The sequence below is a fragment of the Eleginops maclovinus genome, chromosome 20 (assembly GCF_036324505.1).
Source record: "Eleginops maclovinus isolate JMC-PN-2008 ecotype Puerto Natales chromosome 20, JC_Emac_rtc_rv5, whole genome shotgun sequence".
Classification (NCBI taxonomy): Eukaryota; Metazoa; Chordata; class Actinopteri; order Perciformes; family Eleginopidae; genus Eleginops; species Eleginops maclovinus.
The window spans coordinates 3,658,276-3,672,509 of NC_086368.1; the positions used below are offsets into that span (position 1 = coordinate 3,658,276).

Sequence of the window (14,234 nt, forward strand, 5' to 3'; positions counted from 1 at the left end):
GTGGAAGCATTCGGAGCGGTGGTTGACACTGTCAGACACGCAGGGCCCCCCTCCTCCCTCATGGACGCTTCTGATAGCCCTCCCGAATCCACCAACACTGCTCCTCCAAGTCTCTCTATCGTCATCCCATCAACTCCGGTCTACAGCTCCGCAGAATTGGGAGCAGCCTCGATGGCTTGCATAGCTTTAACTTTCTTTGAGGGACTCCCTTGCAGATCGGATGCAGGGCAGAGATGGAAATTAACTTTTTAGCCCACCGGCCACTGTGACTGGTGGATTCTAAAATGTACCAGCCACTCAACTTTTTTACCAGCCACTTTTTATACGTAATATATATATATATGCGTTAATATTTACAATATAATAGGGTATATTATTTTTTTCTAATCAGTAATTGATTATACAATAACTAGGTGCTACCAAGGAACTGAGTTGCAAATGTTACACTCTTACTGCATATGATATTATAAACAATACACAAGTATCTGCCATGTTAAGTAATGTTTATTCTGGGAAACATTGTGCCATTAAACTTCATAAATGTACCTATTTCCTCAGGAAAAGGTTAACACTTTCAGTCACAGACAACACAAGCACAACCCACTTGCCAACATTACAAATACAAACCATAGGCATAGACAGTGCATCAAACTATCCAAGATGCTTCATAGAAAAGGATGATCTCCAAAACATCAGCGAGAAAACTTTTAGAGAAGTCACCACAGTTCAGCATGTTAACCCTGAGTCCACACAACAGTACAGAACAATTCCGTCAACCTCAATGGCCCAGTTACAAATGTTACATAACTAGCTATTTTCAGGACGTCAACATGACATTTAGATGACTCGTGGTCCTTCAAAGCTTCAAATTTCAGGTTTTTTGTCCCCACGTTGAAGTTGTTTGACCTGTGAGCGTCCGATGCGTACAGACGACAGGCTGAGCAGTACATGGTCTGGCTCGTTTCCTCGTACACCAGCCTGTCGCGATCTGTTGTTTGCCATCTCTCTTTAAAAAAGCGCTTAGCCTTTTTTTCGGTGGTAGGTCCCCCCCCCCTCTCCTGTACACTCTCCTCTGCGGGTCTTTTCACCCCGGTGATGTAACGCCACATTTTTGGTTTAAACTAGCAGCTGTGATGGCCGCAGGTTTAGGTAGCCTCCTGCAACATTCTTTATCTCTCCGCAACAAATAGTTCCACTTTGATCAGCCTGTTTTGATTTAAGCGCAGAGTAATAATTGTGGATAAGGAGTCGGAGTGTCATTCTCACGCCGCTTCGACCCAATCAGAAACACGTCATTTGACCGGATCTGACTGTATGGTTGTGGAAAGCGCAGCTGTCATGCGTATGACCCATGTATGATAGGCGAATTCGATCGGATATGACTGAAAAGTTTTACCCGCCACAGTGGCTGGTAAAGTGACACAATATACCCGCCAGCATACAAATCCACCCGCATATGGCGTGTGGCGGGTGCTAATTTCAATCCCTAATGCATGGCGATCGGACAACAACGAAATTTAGTGCCAACCAGTCAGTGCATCCGTTACAACAATAGGCTATATTATATTATACAAAATAAACTGAATATGTTAAAAAGACACACAAACAAAAATGAAAGAAAGACGATGCCCCGACGTGCCTGGGTAGACTGTCGGAATGGCGGTACAAAACTGTTGGAATGGCAATACTAAAGTTGTGTCGTAATAGGGGCATGGCGTAACAGGGGGATGTCGGGATAGAGGTTGCACCCCATGCCGACGACACCAAATCTGAACTTGCTAGCATCAACAGCCTTTTAAGAGGGATTGCAGCAGATGTGAGCAGTATGAAACTGGGTCTGGAAGTACTACAGAGCACGGTGGAGAACCTTGGAGGAAGGATATTCTACCATTGAGCTTGCCATGCAATGCGCTGTTGAAATATAATGAAGTTGTATACAAATTTCTATGGGATGACAAAAAAACATATAAATCGCACAAAACTTTATGCAGCCATAGAGGACGGTGGCCTAGGCCTTCCCCATATAGATTGGTATCACTATGCGTTTTGTTTGAAACAGTTATCCAAAATATATATGACAGCTGGACAAGCCCCAATGTGGGTGTCTATCGAGAGACAACTTTTAAACCCTCACCCTATCCATGCTTTTATTACGCAAACACAATGGGTCACCCCTTATGATAACCCAGTTCTCGCCTTTTCACAGGAAACAACGAGAACCGCACTCAAGATCACGGGCTCAAACCCTGCTTTTACTTGTAAAACATGATTATGGCATAACACAAATTTGAAAATAGGCAAAAAAACATTTTACTTGGCTGGGTGGTTCAAATTGGGAATTGTTTATATTGGGGATCTATTTGATGGAGATCAACTTATGTCCTTCGAACAATTAAGGAAACAGTATAGACTCCCAAGAAGGGATTTTTGGAAGTATCTGCAGCTACGGAGTTGTATCCTGACACGCCCTAGACAAATTACCACTTATTTCAAAAACAGAGATACAGGACAGGCTAGAAAGAGTTTGGCACTTAAAAACTAAGACATCATGCTTTTATAACCTTCTGAGGGGGTCTCATGCACCCACATTTGCAGGCCTTAAGAGATTCTGGGACATAGGGGAAGAGATAACTGGTGAAACATGGGGGGAAATTATTGGGTCATGGTTTAAAGTTTCAAGGGAAATGCAGACACATCTGATTAATTATAAAATCATCAATAGAACATATTGGACCCCGAGTAAAATGGCAAGGCTAAGACTCAGAGACTCCGACTTGTGTTGGAGATGTGATGCTGTATGTGGCACTCTCCTACACATGTTGTATTCATGCCCCATGATTGATATCTTATGGTCAAAGATTATCTCCTTCATTAATACGGTGATGGCTTCCTCTCTCGTACAGTGACCAATGCTTTGCATGGTAGGTATGGTACCAAAGGAAAGTGGTCTGAATGCCTACCAGATCTCATGGTGCAGAATAGCCCTTATTACTGGATGTAGGATAGTGTTGCGACACTGGAAAACTAAAGGGGGATATATCCCTTAAGGAATGGATGGATGAAATAGACAAAATCTCCTCCTATGAAAGAGTATGTTATAAGATGATGGATAGAGTAGATATTTACATGAAAATATGTTGCTGAAGAGTTCCACCCTTTCAAATAATTCAAAACACAAAAATGAAGCAACAATATGATGTACTATGTATTTGATGTATAAATATAAGGTGTTGTACCCTGATAGGTGCAGGATGGTTTGCATACTGCGTATCATGTATATCGTGTATATCATGGAGGATGCTCTACCTCTGTACAGTTCCCTTTGTCCCTCTTTTCTGTTTTAGTCCTGTCTATGGTGTAGCTTGCTGTGGTACTTTGACATTTTGACATGTGATGTATTTAGCAGGATGTGTTGGTGTGTATGTATGTCTCTCTTTTTCTGAAAAAACAATAAAAAGACAATACCAAAAAAAGAAAAGAAGAAATGTCGATAAAGGAGCTACGCATTTAACATTAGGGTCCAGTGTAGACAGTGAGAGGGTAAAAATCATAAGATTGTTGACCTTTACGTCCAGGTTGTGTTTACTAGAAGGTTGCTAACATATACAGTTAAAGGTGACTGAGCTGAGTTTTATTGGTACTTTATTCAACTCATATAATTCAAATTGTTTAAGTTTTATGTATGAGACCCCACGTCTCGTTTGGATACCAAGAAAAAGCAATCCCAACTGGGCTGAATTTGTACTGATGGACAGTTCTCACTGCTTTATGACATCGGCTACATAACGGACGTTCCACAACCAGTCCCGATTGTGATTGCTACGGTACACACAGCACTTAACAAACAAGTTGTGATGATTCAGGGTTTTTTAATTCACTATTTAAGTCATGTACCAATATACTGGGGCCGTTTTATAGGATTAATAGAGCTGTCTGTAACAACAGACGGAATTCAGAGTTCAGAAATACTTTCCTTTATTATTTATTATCCTTTATTAGTCCCACAGCGGGGACATTTACATTGTCACAGCAAAAGAGGCATAGCAGGTAAAAAAAGGTATGCAATAATAGAGAATAATCTGACATAATAATACATAGAATAAAAGCACACATTGGGTATATTAGAATAAAAATACAGACAAATAAGTAGGTAAGTACACATACATGGCTAAAAATGATGAGCAGCAACTACATAACTAATTTCTGTTGAGCAGCTGTGTGCAACTTGAGACAACACTACAGTCAAAATGAATGTACTGCATAAGTGTTCACAGTGAACCAAATTAAGACAACTGTCATATATTTTGAGCTGCGGAGATACAAATGCAAAGCCTGGCTTATACAATGACAAACATGTTTGTACATATTCATTTAAAAATAATGCTGTGCTGTTCCTGGAGCTATTGTAATGAATGAGGAAAAATACTGAGCTGGAAACTAATTCAGAAACTCAGTTGGTATTCTATCTGTATAACAGTCCACAGTATTCAGTGCAGTGAGAGTAGAGCTTGAAGCTTCCTCCCCTGGGACAGCAGCTGCACGCTTAGTCCTAATCTCATGACAAAGTAAATCATTAATGCTGAATTATTAAGTAATGCAAAATGTAACACACACAATGGAAATACACACACACACACACACACACACACACACACACACACACACACACACACACACACACACACACACACACACACACACACACACACACACACACACACACACACACACACACACAAACACTCACACACACTCTCCCTGTTGAGTGAAGTGCATCATGGGTGTTGGTACCTGAAGTGCCTCCTGCATGCCTGTCCTTGGTAGCATCTTGTATTACTGTGCCGTTACTTGATATATGTTTTCAGACCTCTTGAAACGCTCCAATATATACAATGCAAAGCAAGCAAATACCAAAACAAACAAATACAAACACCTAGCCATGAGTGCTGATAGCATACATTTCACCCTAAAGGAATGAATCAGACCTAACACAGCGTGCGGTGCAGTGCAATGAGGTGTTTATATTTACACTGCACTCTGCAGTTTCAGACCGAGACTGTGATTATGAGACACCTCATCCATGATGCAAACTAAATACGTACATCACATCATGCCCAACTTCACATTTCCATACACAGCTTATATCATCATCTTCTTTCTTCACAGACGAAGTCAATGCAGAGAAGTCAATGCAAAGCATGCATAAAATGTCTACATGGTTAAAATATATTACGTACAGTTGGAATTCCTCAAATAAGAAAAAGTTTCAAATGAGTCATGTGATTTTTACAACACTGTGCATGGTCTGGGAATTGAAAATGTCATTAAAAGCTAATGACTCTCTGTAACAAAGTAATTATAATGCCTTGCCATATATATCATTTCTCAAGTCAAGTCAAGCCAAGAACATTTTATTTTCTAAAACCCAATATCATAAATCACCTGTTTGCCACAAGGGCTTTTACAATCTCATTTCGACAGGTTTGGCTGGTAGTGACATAATGTACCTCAGCGTGTGAAAATCATAACTTGCCCGATACTCCCTTGTCCAATCTCCACTTCTTCTGCTCTTACTCTCACCTCTGTGTGTGTATTCTCTGTGGAGAATCCCTGAGCTGTACTCTGAGTGGTTGTGAAGTGAGGAGGATTTGTCAACATTGCATGAAACCCACCTTAAGGCTTCAAGTCTGTGTCTTGTCACGACCCGGTTCTGAAAAAAGAGAGGGAACCGCCGGCTGATGATAATAGTGAACTCAAAATGGACTAACATAAGACGAGACATGAATATCAGTAAAGATCTGTGGCGAGGGTGCAAGCATGAGTGTGTAATCAGAGTAGGAGATGGCCCACCTGATACACTGGTGTATCAGATTTTTACAAAAAAATTACGAATTATTCTTTTTGTTAGCTGCTTCAGGCTGATACAAGGCTCAATCAATCGATCAATCAATCAATCAATCAATCAACCAACCAACCAACCAACCAACCAACCAACCAACCGACCGACCGATCAATCAATCATTTCGGTTCATTCCACAATTCAAGTCCAACCTTAAGGATAATAAAGATTTGTAAAACCCTGAATAACTATGGACCCAGACACTTTCAGTCGAAGGCAGGCAGTATTTAAAAAAAGAGTTTTACAAAATAATAGCTAATATTGTGTCTTATCATAACATCTTTGGTCTGGAAACAGTGTAGCAGAATTCTTAATCCGCTGTCGCCAAAGATTACTTAACTAATCAGAAGGATGGTGACAATATTATGAAAACAGCCTCTTGCATTGTCTTTCAAAGTATCACTATCGCGTGTATACAATATTGACCCGACAATCACAGCCAAGTTTAATCAAGGCTAAATATAGGGTTCCTTATCGCTGTTGGTTAGGGCTGAATACCTAATTTACATAACAGCCAGGTCCTAGCTATGTCAATTTCAATATATATGAATATTCATTTCCTTTTTTAAAATATAAAGCAGCATTTCACTGTAATTCACCATAACAGTGCCTGCACTTTAAGTTCTGTCTTCAGGGCTAAGGTAATAGACAGTCCAAATGAAACAGAATAAACAAAGACTGTAAATATAGAAATGAAAAATGGAACTGAAAGGATGCCAGTCTGAGCAACACAACTTCCTCTCATTGTAACATGAAGGTAGGACAGACAAGCAGCATAATGAAAACTGAAGCACTTTATTGTATTACAGAGAGGAGAATCAACACTTTTCATTTCTTTAAGGCCACATCAGAGTAGGAGGAACATTTGAGCTGCAGTTTTAGCCGGTTCAGCCTTTCTTTGATGTATTTTGCCTCCTCATGGCAGATCATGATGGATTTAAAAATATGTCTCTCATTATAGTGTTGGTTTTCACCGGCTGACACTTACATAACAGTAATGTAATTTCACTGCACTAATCACCCCCATGGTGACTAAATGAATCAGCCTATATGACTTACATTCTGCACGCTGTAAGGCTCTTACTGCTAAGTTCCCTGAGCGAATGTGTTGCCATTAAGCTGTGAAGAGGAGGGAATCCTTTTCAATAAACACAAACTCAGCGGTCTCTGGGGGAAATGATGCCATGAATCCCCGAGGAAGATTCTAAATGATGAGGATCAGGCGTGTGAATCTCATTCACAAAAGACCCCTGTCGTTTTACATTGTGTGATCTGAATCCTGTGTGGTTTGCAGAACAATACAAAAGCAGGGAGAAAGGAAAGATATGGCAAAATATGAAGGCGACATATTTCACTGTTTTCCATAATTTTTGATTAAAGCCCTCCAGCTCCCCTGACGCCTGCGATGGTAATCAAGGTCATTTGATTTTTTTTTGCAACTCTATTACTCCTCCACATTCAAATCTCATTTAGCATCCCTCACAGGCTTATCATACCGTGTGGTAATTTCATCTGATCCCACCCAAACTCCACAGAGCAGTGTGACATCTTTGGAGATGGAGAGGTGTTGAGCCGGGGGAGATTTCTGTTGAAATGGAGGGCAAGGAGGGGAGAGATTGAACTTGTGAGCATAGAAATATAGAGGATAGAGAAGTGTGTCGAAGGCTGTTTATGAGCACTGCATTTTGCCCTTTTGGCCTGCCTACAAACACTGTTGGCAGTTTATGACACATGGCAAACAGAAGAGAAATAAATCCAACATACAGAAGGCAATCTAAGTGATACCCTTACTGGGTGCTTATATTGATGTTACAAAATAACCCCATAATTGTAAACCTTCTCAGTTGGTAGAACTAGAAAAAAAGTGTTGTAGTTTTGAGGACTAAAAACACTTCTCCTGATGCATGTTGTGTTGGTCAGTTCCTCGCATCGTTGTCAGTCCTGTCACATTTATTATTTTTGTCACCTGTCAGAGCTATCTCTGGGAAGGAATGCGGTAGAGGAACCATGTTTAATAACTAAACCTTTTTTTGTGTTTGCTACAGAAAACCCTAACCCCAACTGAAGAGTTGTCACATAACAAATCATATATATTTTAGAGGAAGCCCTTGAGATGTAATGTCTTGATTCAATTGTCTGCTACATATACAGCAGCACTAAACATGTCATGATTATAGGGTTTTGATTCCTGTTTTATTTTTGAAATGTTTTCCCTCCTATCTTTCATGTCTGTATTTTTTCCTGTCTGTGTTTTCCCTCCTGTCTGATTGTGGTCACCTGTTGTCCCTGTGTTTCACCTCCCCTCTCCAGCTGGGCCTTGTCTTGTCATTAGTCCCTGTGTATTTAGTCTTGTCTTCCCTTTGTGTTCCTCGTTGTGTCGTCTTTCTTTGGTCGTCATTCCCTTGCTCCTGTCTGATCCCCAGTCTGTCCTACCTGCCTGCCTCCCTGGACTTCCCGGTTTGTTTCCCATTGTTTGTTTATTCACTTTTGTTAAACTAGTTTGTCCCAGCAGTTTTGTATTTTTGTATTCAGCTTTTTAATAAAGCTTGCTTTTCGTTTGAACACCTCATACCTGCCTCCCCTTGTTTTCACTACTGCACTTGGGTCCTGTTTTCAACCACATGACAGAACCGTGACAAGAAAAATTACACAGCTGGGGCTGAAATGATTGTCATCATTTGACCTAAGAGTCATGCTAGAAATGCAGTAAAAATCTTTGTTTCCTTCCGTAAGAAAGTGACATCACACTCGCACTTTTATTGGCTAGTGCTCCAACACATTTTAAGTGATAGGGGCGGGACATCTCTAAGCAGTTGACCAATCACAACCAAATCGGTCAGCTAACCAATCAGAGCAGAATGGGCTCTGGTTTCAGACAGAGGGTGCGAAGAGGTGCTGCAGCACAGGCAGAATGAGAAAAATAAAGAGCTTTTTGAACATTAAAGCATGGAGACATGTCCCAGTAGAGGAACTAAACAGCAAACACTAATATGAACCTGAAATTGAGCAGAATATGTCCTCATTTAAGAATAAGAAGTAACAACAAATACTCTAACAGTTGAGGTAGTGGATCAAGGGAGATCACGGAAGAAGAGTTTGGGACACAAACCAACACCTCTACCATTCTTTCCTCCATCTTTCACTTTGAAATGGGAAATTTGCTGTAGTGTATGAACATCTTAAATAACTTCAACATTTTTATTGTCTTGGTTTTGACTTTTACCACCGGCCTACATTAAAGCAGGCAGTCCCTGGAGCTCCTTCACATACATACCATATTAAAGCTCTCACTCATCTTCTTCAAGCCTGCCTGCTCCCCTGAGAAACACACACTTCTGAGACACTTCATCTTTATAGTAAAGTAAAAGCAGCTAGCGCAGTACAGTATCAAATACTGCTCCCCCTCTGAGTCAATTAAGAAGTCCCTTTACATACTTCATGTGCTTCCATGCTTGGAACTCCTATAGTGGATGTTAATTAATGTCATAAGTTATGTGTAAATAAATTAGAGGACGAAGAAAACACAGGTGAAAAGATTGTAGCATGTTTGAGTGCTCTGTGGCTTCTCCTTGGAAAGATGCTGATGGCAAAAGAGCGCAGCAGAGATGAAGAGCTGAAGAATACATGACATGTGTAATATCTCGACACTCCAGAAGCTTTCCTTTCTCAGAAATGAGCAGCAGATTTTTCAAAGATGAAAACTCTTAAGAGCAGGTCCTTGGGGAGGCAGTAGCCTTAAGAAAAAGTAAGAAGCTGCCAGAGAGGAAGTGACTTTTATCTGCACGCTGATCCCATAGTTCATTATGTAGCAATGCTGCTCTACATCCATACTTTCATCCTTCATCACTATTCTCTTCACAGCATGTCTCACTGTTTAATCGCGCCCATTATCTCTGTGTTGCCTTTTAAAGAATATAGGTTAAAATCAGGTTGTTTTTACATTGAGACTGTATTTTTGTCCTATTTATATCTAAAAGTCTGTTGTAAGGGATAGCAGTGTGTATTCCAAATGAAAATACCTCAAATGTGTTTGTTCTTTGTTTACTTGCAGGTACAATGTGGATACCAGGAGCTCCAACCTTTCCAAACATGTAAGCAGCCTTTAAGATATCCTGTGAATATGCTGATATAATATAGGCAAACTGGTATTGAGGCCCGAAAAAGACAAGCAGTAATAAAATGAATAATGCTTTTATCGGAAAAACGAGGCCATATAGAAATATATCCCTCCCTTTACTTAGGAAGTTATTTTTATGATTAACTTAATGATGTTTTTATTGTGTCTTACTGCTTTTCCTCTAACTTGTGTTTGCCTTTTCTTACTGCTTACCCTCCTGGATGAGCAGAAGGTAAGCTGACATTATACCTCGATTTAATTTCTCTCTGAAGTCTTTGTGTTAAACATATAGCCTGAAGACTTTCCACAGATGAAATATCATCTGGGTTTGTAAGTGGATCCGCTCATCCCCAAGACTGTGACTGTTCTCTCAAAATCCCACAACATAATCTATCCATCTAGCTCATCCTGATACCATCCCCTTTCAGACGTGTGAAGCAAAACAGTGTCTTCTCTGATAAGCTAGCAATAGTAAATAGCCGCAGATTTTCCCCCAAATGCCACTTTGCCTCCAGTTGGACTGTGATATTCAGTACTAACTGTGTGCTGGTGCTCTGCTCTGTGAAGGACTTTCTGGGTCAGATGTTCTGTACGCTGGGGGAGATCATCGGCTCGACAGGTAGCAGGCTGGAACGGACGCTCTCGTAAGTACAATTTACATTAATCTTCACCAGGGATCACAGAGATCTCTGAGAGCGCCGTGCAGGAATGTGGTCTTAAAGAAGCCCTATTGTGCATTTGGGGGTAATCCCAATTCCTGTAGTGTGTTCTATAGGTTTTTGTGCATGTAAATGGTCTGCAAAAAGTCAAATCACGAAGTTCACCCTAGAGGGAGTCTTCAGTCTGTAAATCTAACACCTAACCTTGCAACAGGAAGTTACACGTTGTGTACTTTTAGGACCTACTTATCGCAAATTTAGCACATCCATTTGAAATTTGGATGTGGATGATGCTACAAGGTGAAAGTTGTGCGTCCACGTTAAACTCCTTGTACTTCTGTAGGCTTTGCCATGAAGAAATAAATTGTATTAAGTGCACTCTCTACAAAATGTTGTGTGTTTGTGTGTGTGTACTGTATACAAGATTTCCCATGCACACACAAACATCTGACTGTTAGAACTTGGTATATATCAGAAACGTCAACAAGAATGATAACCAAGATAGGAGGATACCCAGCACACAACGTGATATACTGGAAGAGGTTTAAGTTTAAAGCATAGACGAGTTTCCAAGGCAACTGAGAGCTTGAAGTGTACTTCACCCTCAGTGCTGCTGAAATATCAAGCTGGGTGAGCCATTGCCTCCATGCTGCTCTATTCTCCTGTGCACAAGATGACATCAGAACCACAGCATGGATCTATTTTCAGACGTTGGGTGGGAAGAGGAAGCCCTTTGGCATTTAATGCGTGGAGGAAAGGATAATAAGGGAAACCCACCACAAGAACCAAAGTCACGACTCACACTGTGTTTAGGCCGTTTGTAAGTCCTCACGGGCTAAAATTAGGGTCTGTAACATTATTCACCCGCCTGCTGACCTGAACTGCACCGCCTCCTGTGCTTTGGTAATGTACTCTACAATCAAGCTCTGCAGAAAGCACTATGGCTGATGTGACACATGACCAAGACTGACTGGAAAACAGTCCGTAATATACCCGCCTTGGGTTGACATGGATGTTAGAACACCAATTACCCATAAATTACAAGGATCTGATGCCCTTCTATGTTTTTTAAAACAAACCATTAATCAACCGTCAATAAAAGTGAATCCTGTTTTCTATGGACAGCAGGGACCTACAGTAAAGGTATACCAACATACAGGATGTACAGTATCTCACAAAAGTGAGTACACCCCTCACATTTTGGTAAGTATGTTATTATATCTTCATATGGGACAACACTGAAGACATGACACTTTGATCCAATGTAAAGTAGTCAGTGTACCGCTTGTATAACAGTGTAAATTTGCTGCGCCCTCAAAATAACTCAACACACAGCCATTAATGTCTAAACCGCTGGCAACAAAAGTGAGTGCACCCCTAAGTGAAAATGGGCAAATTGTGCCCAAAGTGTCAATATTTTGTGTGGCCACCATTATTTTCCAGAACTGCCTTAACTCTCTTGGGCATAGAGTTCACTAGAGCTTCACAGGCTGCCACTGGATTCCTCCACTACAGCCCTAAGTGAAAATGGCCAAATTGTGCCCAATTCACCATTTTCCCTGCCCGGTGTCATGTGACTCGTTATGGTTACAAGGTCTCACATATGGTGTTATCGCTCTCACACTCTCTCATATTGGTCACTGGAAGGTCAACATGGCACCTCATGGCAAAGAACTCTCTGAGGATCTGAACAAAACAATTGGTGCTCTACATAAAGATGGCCTAGGCTAAAAGAAGATTGCCAACACCTTGAAACTGAGCAGCACAGGGGCCAAGACCATACAGCGGTTTAACAGGACATGTTCCACTCAGAACAGGCCTCGCCATGGTCCACCAAAGAAGTTTAGTGCACAGGCTCAGCGTCATATCCAGAGGTTGTCTCTTGAAAATAGACATACGACTGCTGCCAGCATTGGTGCAGAGATTAAAGGGGTGGGGGGTCAGTCTGTCAGTGCTCAGACCATACACCGCACACTGTATCAAATTGGTCTGCATGGCCGTCGTCCCAGAAAGAAGACTCTTCTAAAGATGATGCACAAGAAAGCACCCATCAGTTTGCTGAAGACAAGCAGGCTGAGGACATGGATTACTGGAACCATGTCATGTGGTCTGATGAGACCAAGATAAACTTATTTGGTTCAGATGGTGTCAAGCGTGTGTGGACATTAATGGCTGTGTGTTGAGTTATTTTGAGGGCACAGCAAAATGTACACTGTTATACAAGCTGTACACTGACTACTTTACATTGGATCAAAGTGTCATCTCTTCAGTGTTGTCCCATATGAAGATATAATAACATACTTACAAAAATGTGAGGGGTGTACTCACTTTTGTGAGATACTGTATACAGTACTGGCAGTGACGTGCGGTGAAGTTCATGGCTGGTGAGGCACTGACGTCATCACAATCAGATTTGAACCTTAGAGCATCTTATTAAATGTTCATCTTATGAAAATTGTTTTAGTTTGGATATGCAATCCTCCATTCTAAAAGTAGGGTCAGGCGAGACGAAAAAATAAGCAAACGACTGCACTTGACTTAAGTATAAATTTTAGCTCGCTGTCACTTATTCTGCAGCGCACGAAGAATCACTGGACTCACTAGCACCCCCTGCCATGAGGCAGGAGAACTGCGTGCCTCACCTAGTCTCTCTTCGCAGCAGTTTTGCTCAGCACAAGAGACACGTTACAGACATACAGTTGACAAAAAACACTGTATATTATATACACCAGCTAAAGTATGGAAATTAGTTAATATAGGCAGAGTGTTTGTACATTTTAATAGCGACATACAGACAGGCCCGTTTCTAGGATTTTGGGGGGCCCTAGGCAAAGAAGTTGTTGGGGGCCTTTAAAAAAAAAATTTCCGCAATTCTGTGCGTTTTAATCACAAAAGAGGTCAAACATACACTGAAAAGTAGCCTTTATTATTTTTTTAATTTCCTACTGAAACTGCTGCTTGCGGCCCTTGGCCTCAGCAAATGCAGACACAATCCCCTCCAAGTCCAAAGACCTGCGGACGTCACTCTCAATTGACATGAGTGCCAGTCCAGAGAGCCTCTCTTGGCTCATAGTTGACCTCATGTAATTCTTTATGCGCTTCAGAGATGAAAAGCTCCTCTCTCCGGAGGCAACCGAGACAGGAAGGGTCAGAAGTAGGCGCAGTGCAATGCTTAAATTGCTGTACAGGTCCAACAGCTTCTCACTGTATATGTAGTCCAGCATTTTAAATGGGCACCTGGATACTTCATCTGGAAAGGTGTGGACAGCAGAGTTGATCTCCAATGCCAAGTCGTCTGCATCAATATCATGGAGGGTTTGTTCCACTTTCCTGCATCTCTCATGCAATTTCCCAGTCTTGATTGTGGCCCTCATGATATCAATGCTGAACAGGAAGTCGTACAGGGCATACACCCCCTCCAGTCTGGAAAATCTGTCTTTTAGGCTGGTGATGGCAGTGTCAACCAAAGGCAGGAAGAAGTCCCTTCTGAAGGCCTCTTCTGGGGTCGATTGGGTTTCATCTGTACTCTCGTAAAGGAACTGCCTTTTCTTTTTACGTT

General features: G+C 41.3%; 1 protein-coding gene across 2 annotated transcripts in view; it reads left to right on the top strand.

Moving 5' to 3' along the window:
• LOC134882591 (copine-9-like) overlaps nt 1-14,234 on the top strand; it is a 144,808-nt gene that overhangs the window by 65,790 nt on the left and 64,784 nt on the right. For both annotated transcript variants that reach the window (XM_063910393.1, XM_063910394.1), the window contains 2 exons: nt 9,951-9,990; nt 10,581-10,660. In XM_063910393.1, coding sequence (XP_063766463.1) covers nt 9,951-9,990; nt 10,581-10,660 — 120 coding nt within the window. The remainder of the gene's footprint in view (nt 1-9,950; nt 9,991-10,580; nt 10,661-14,234) is intronic.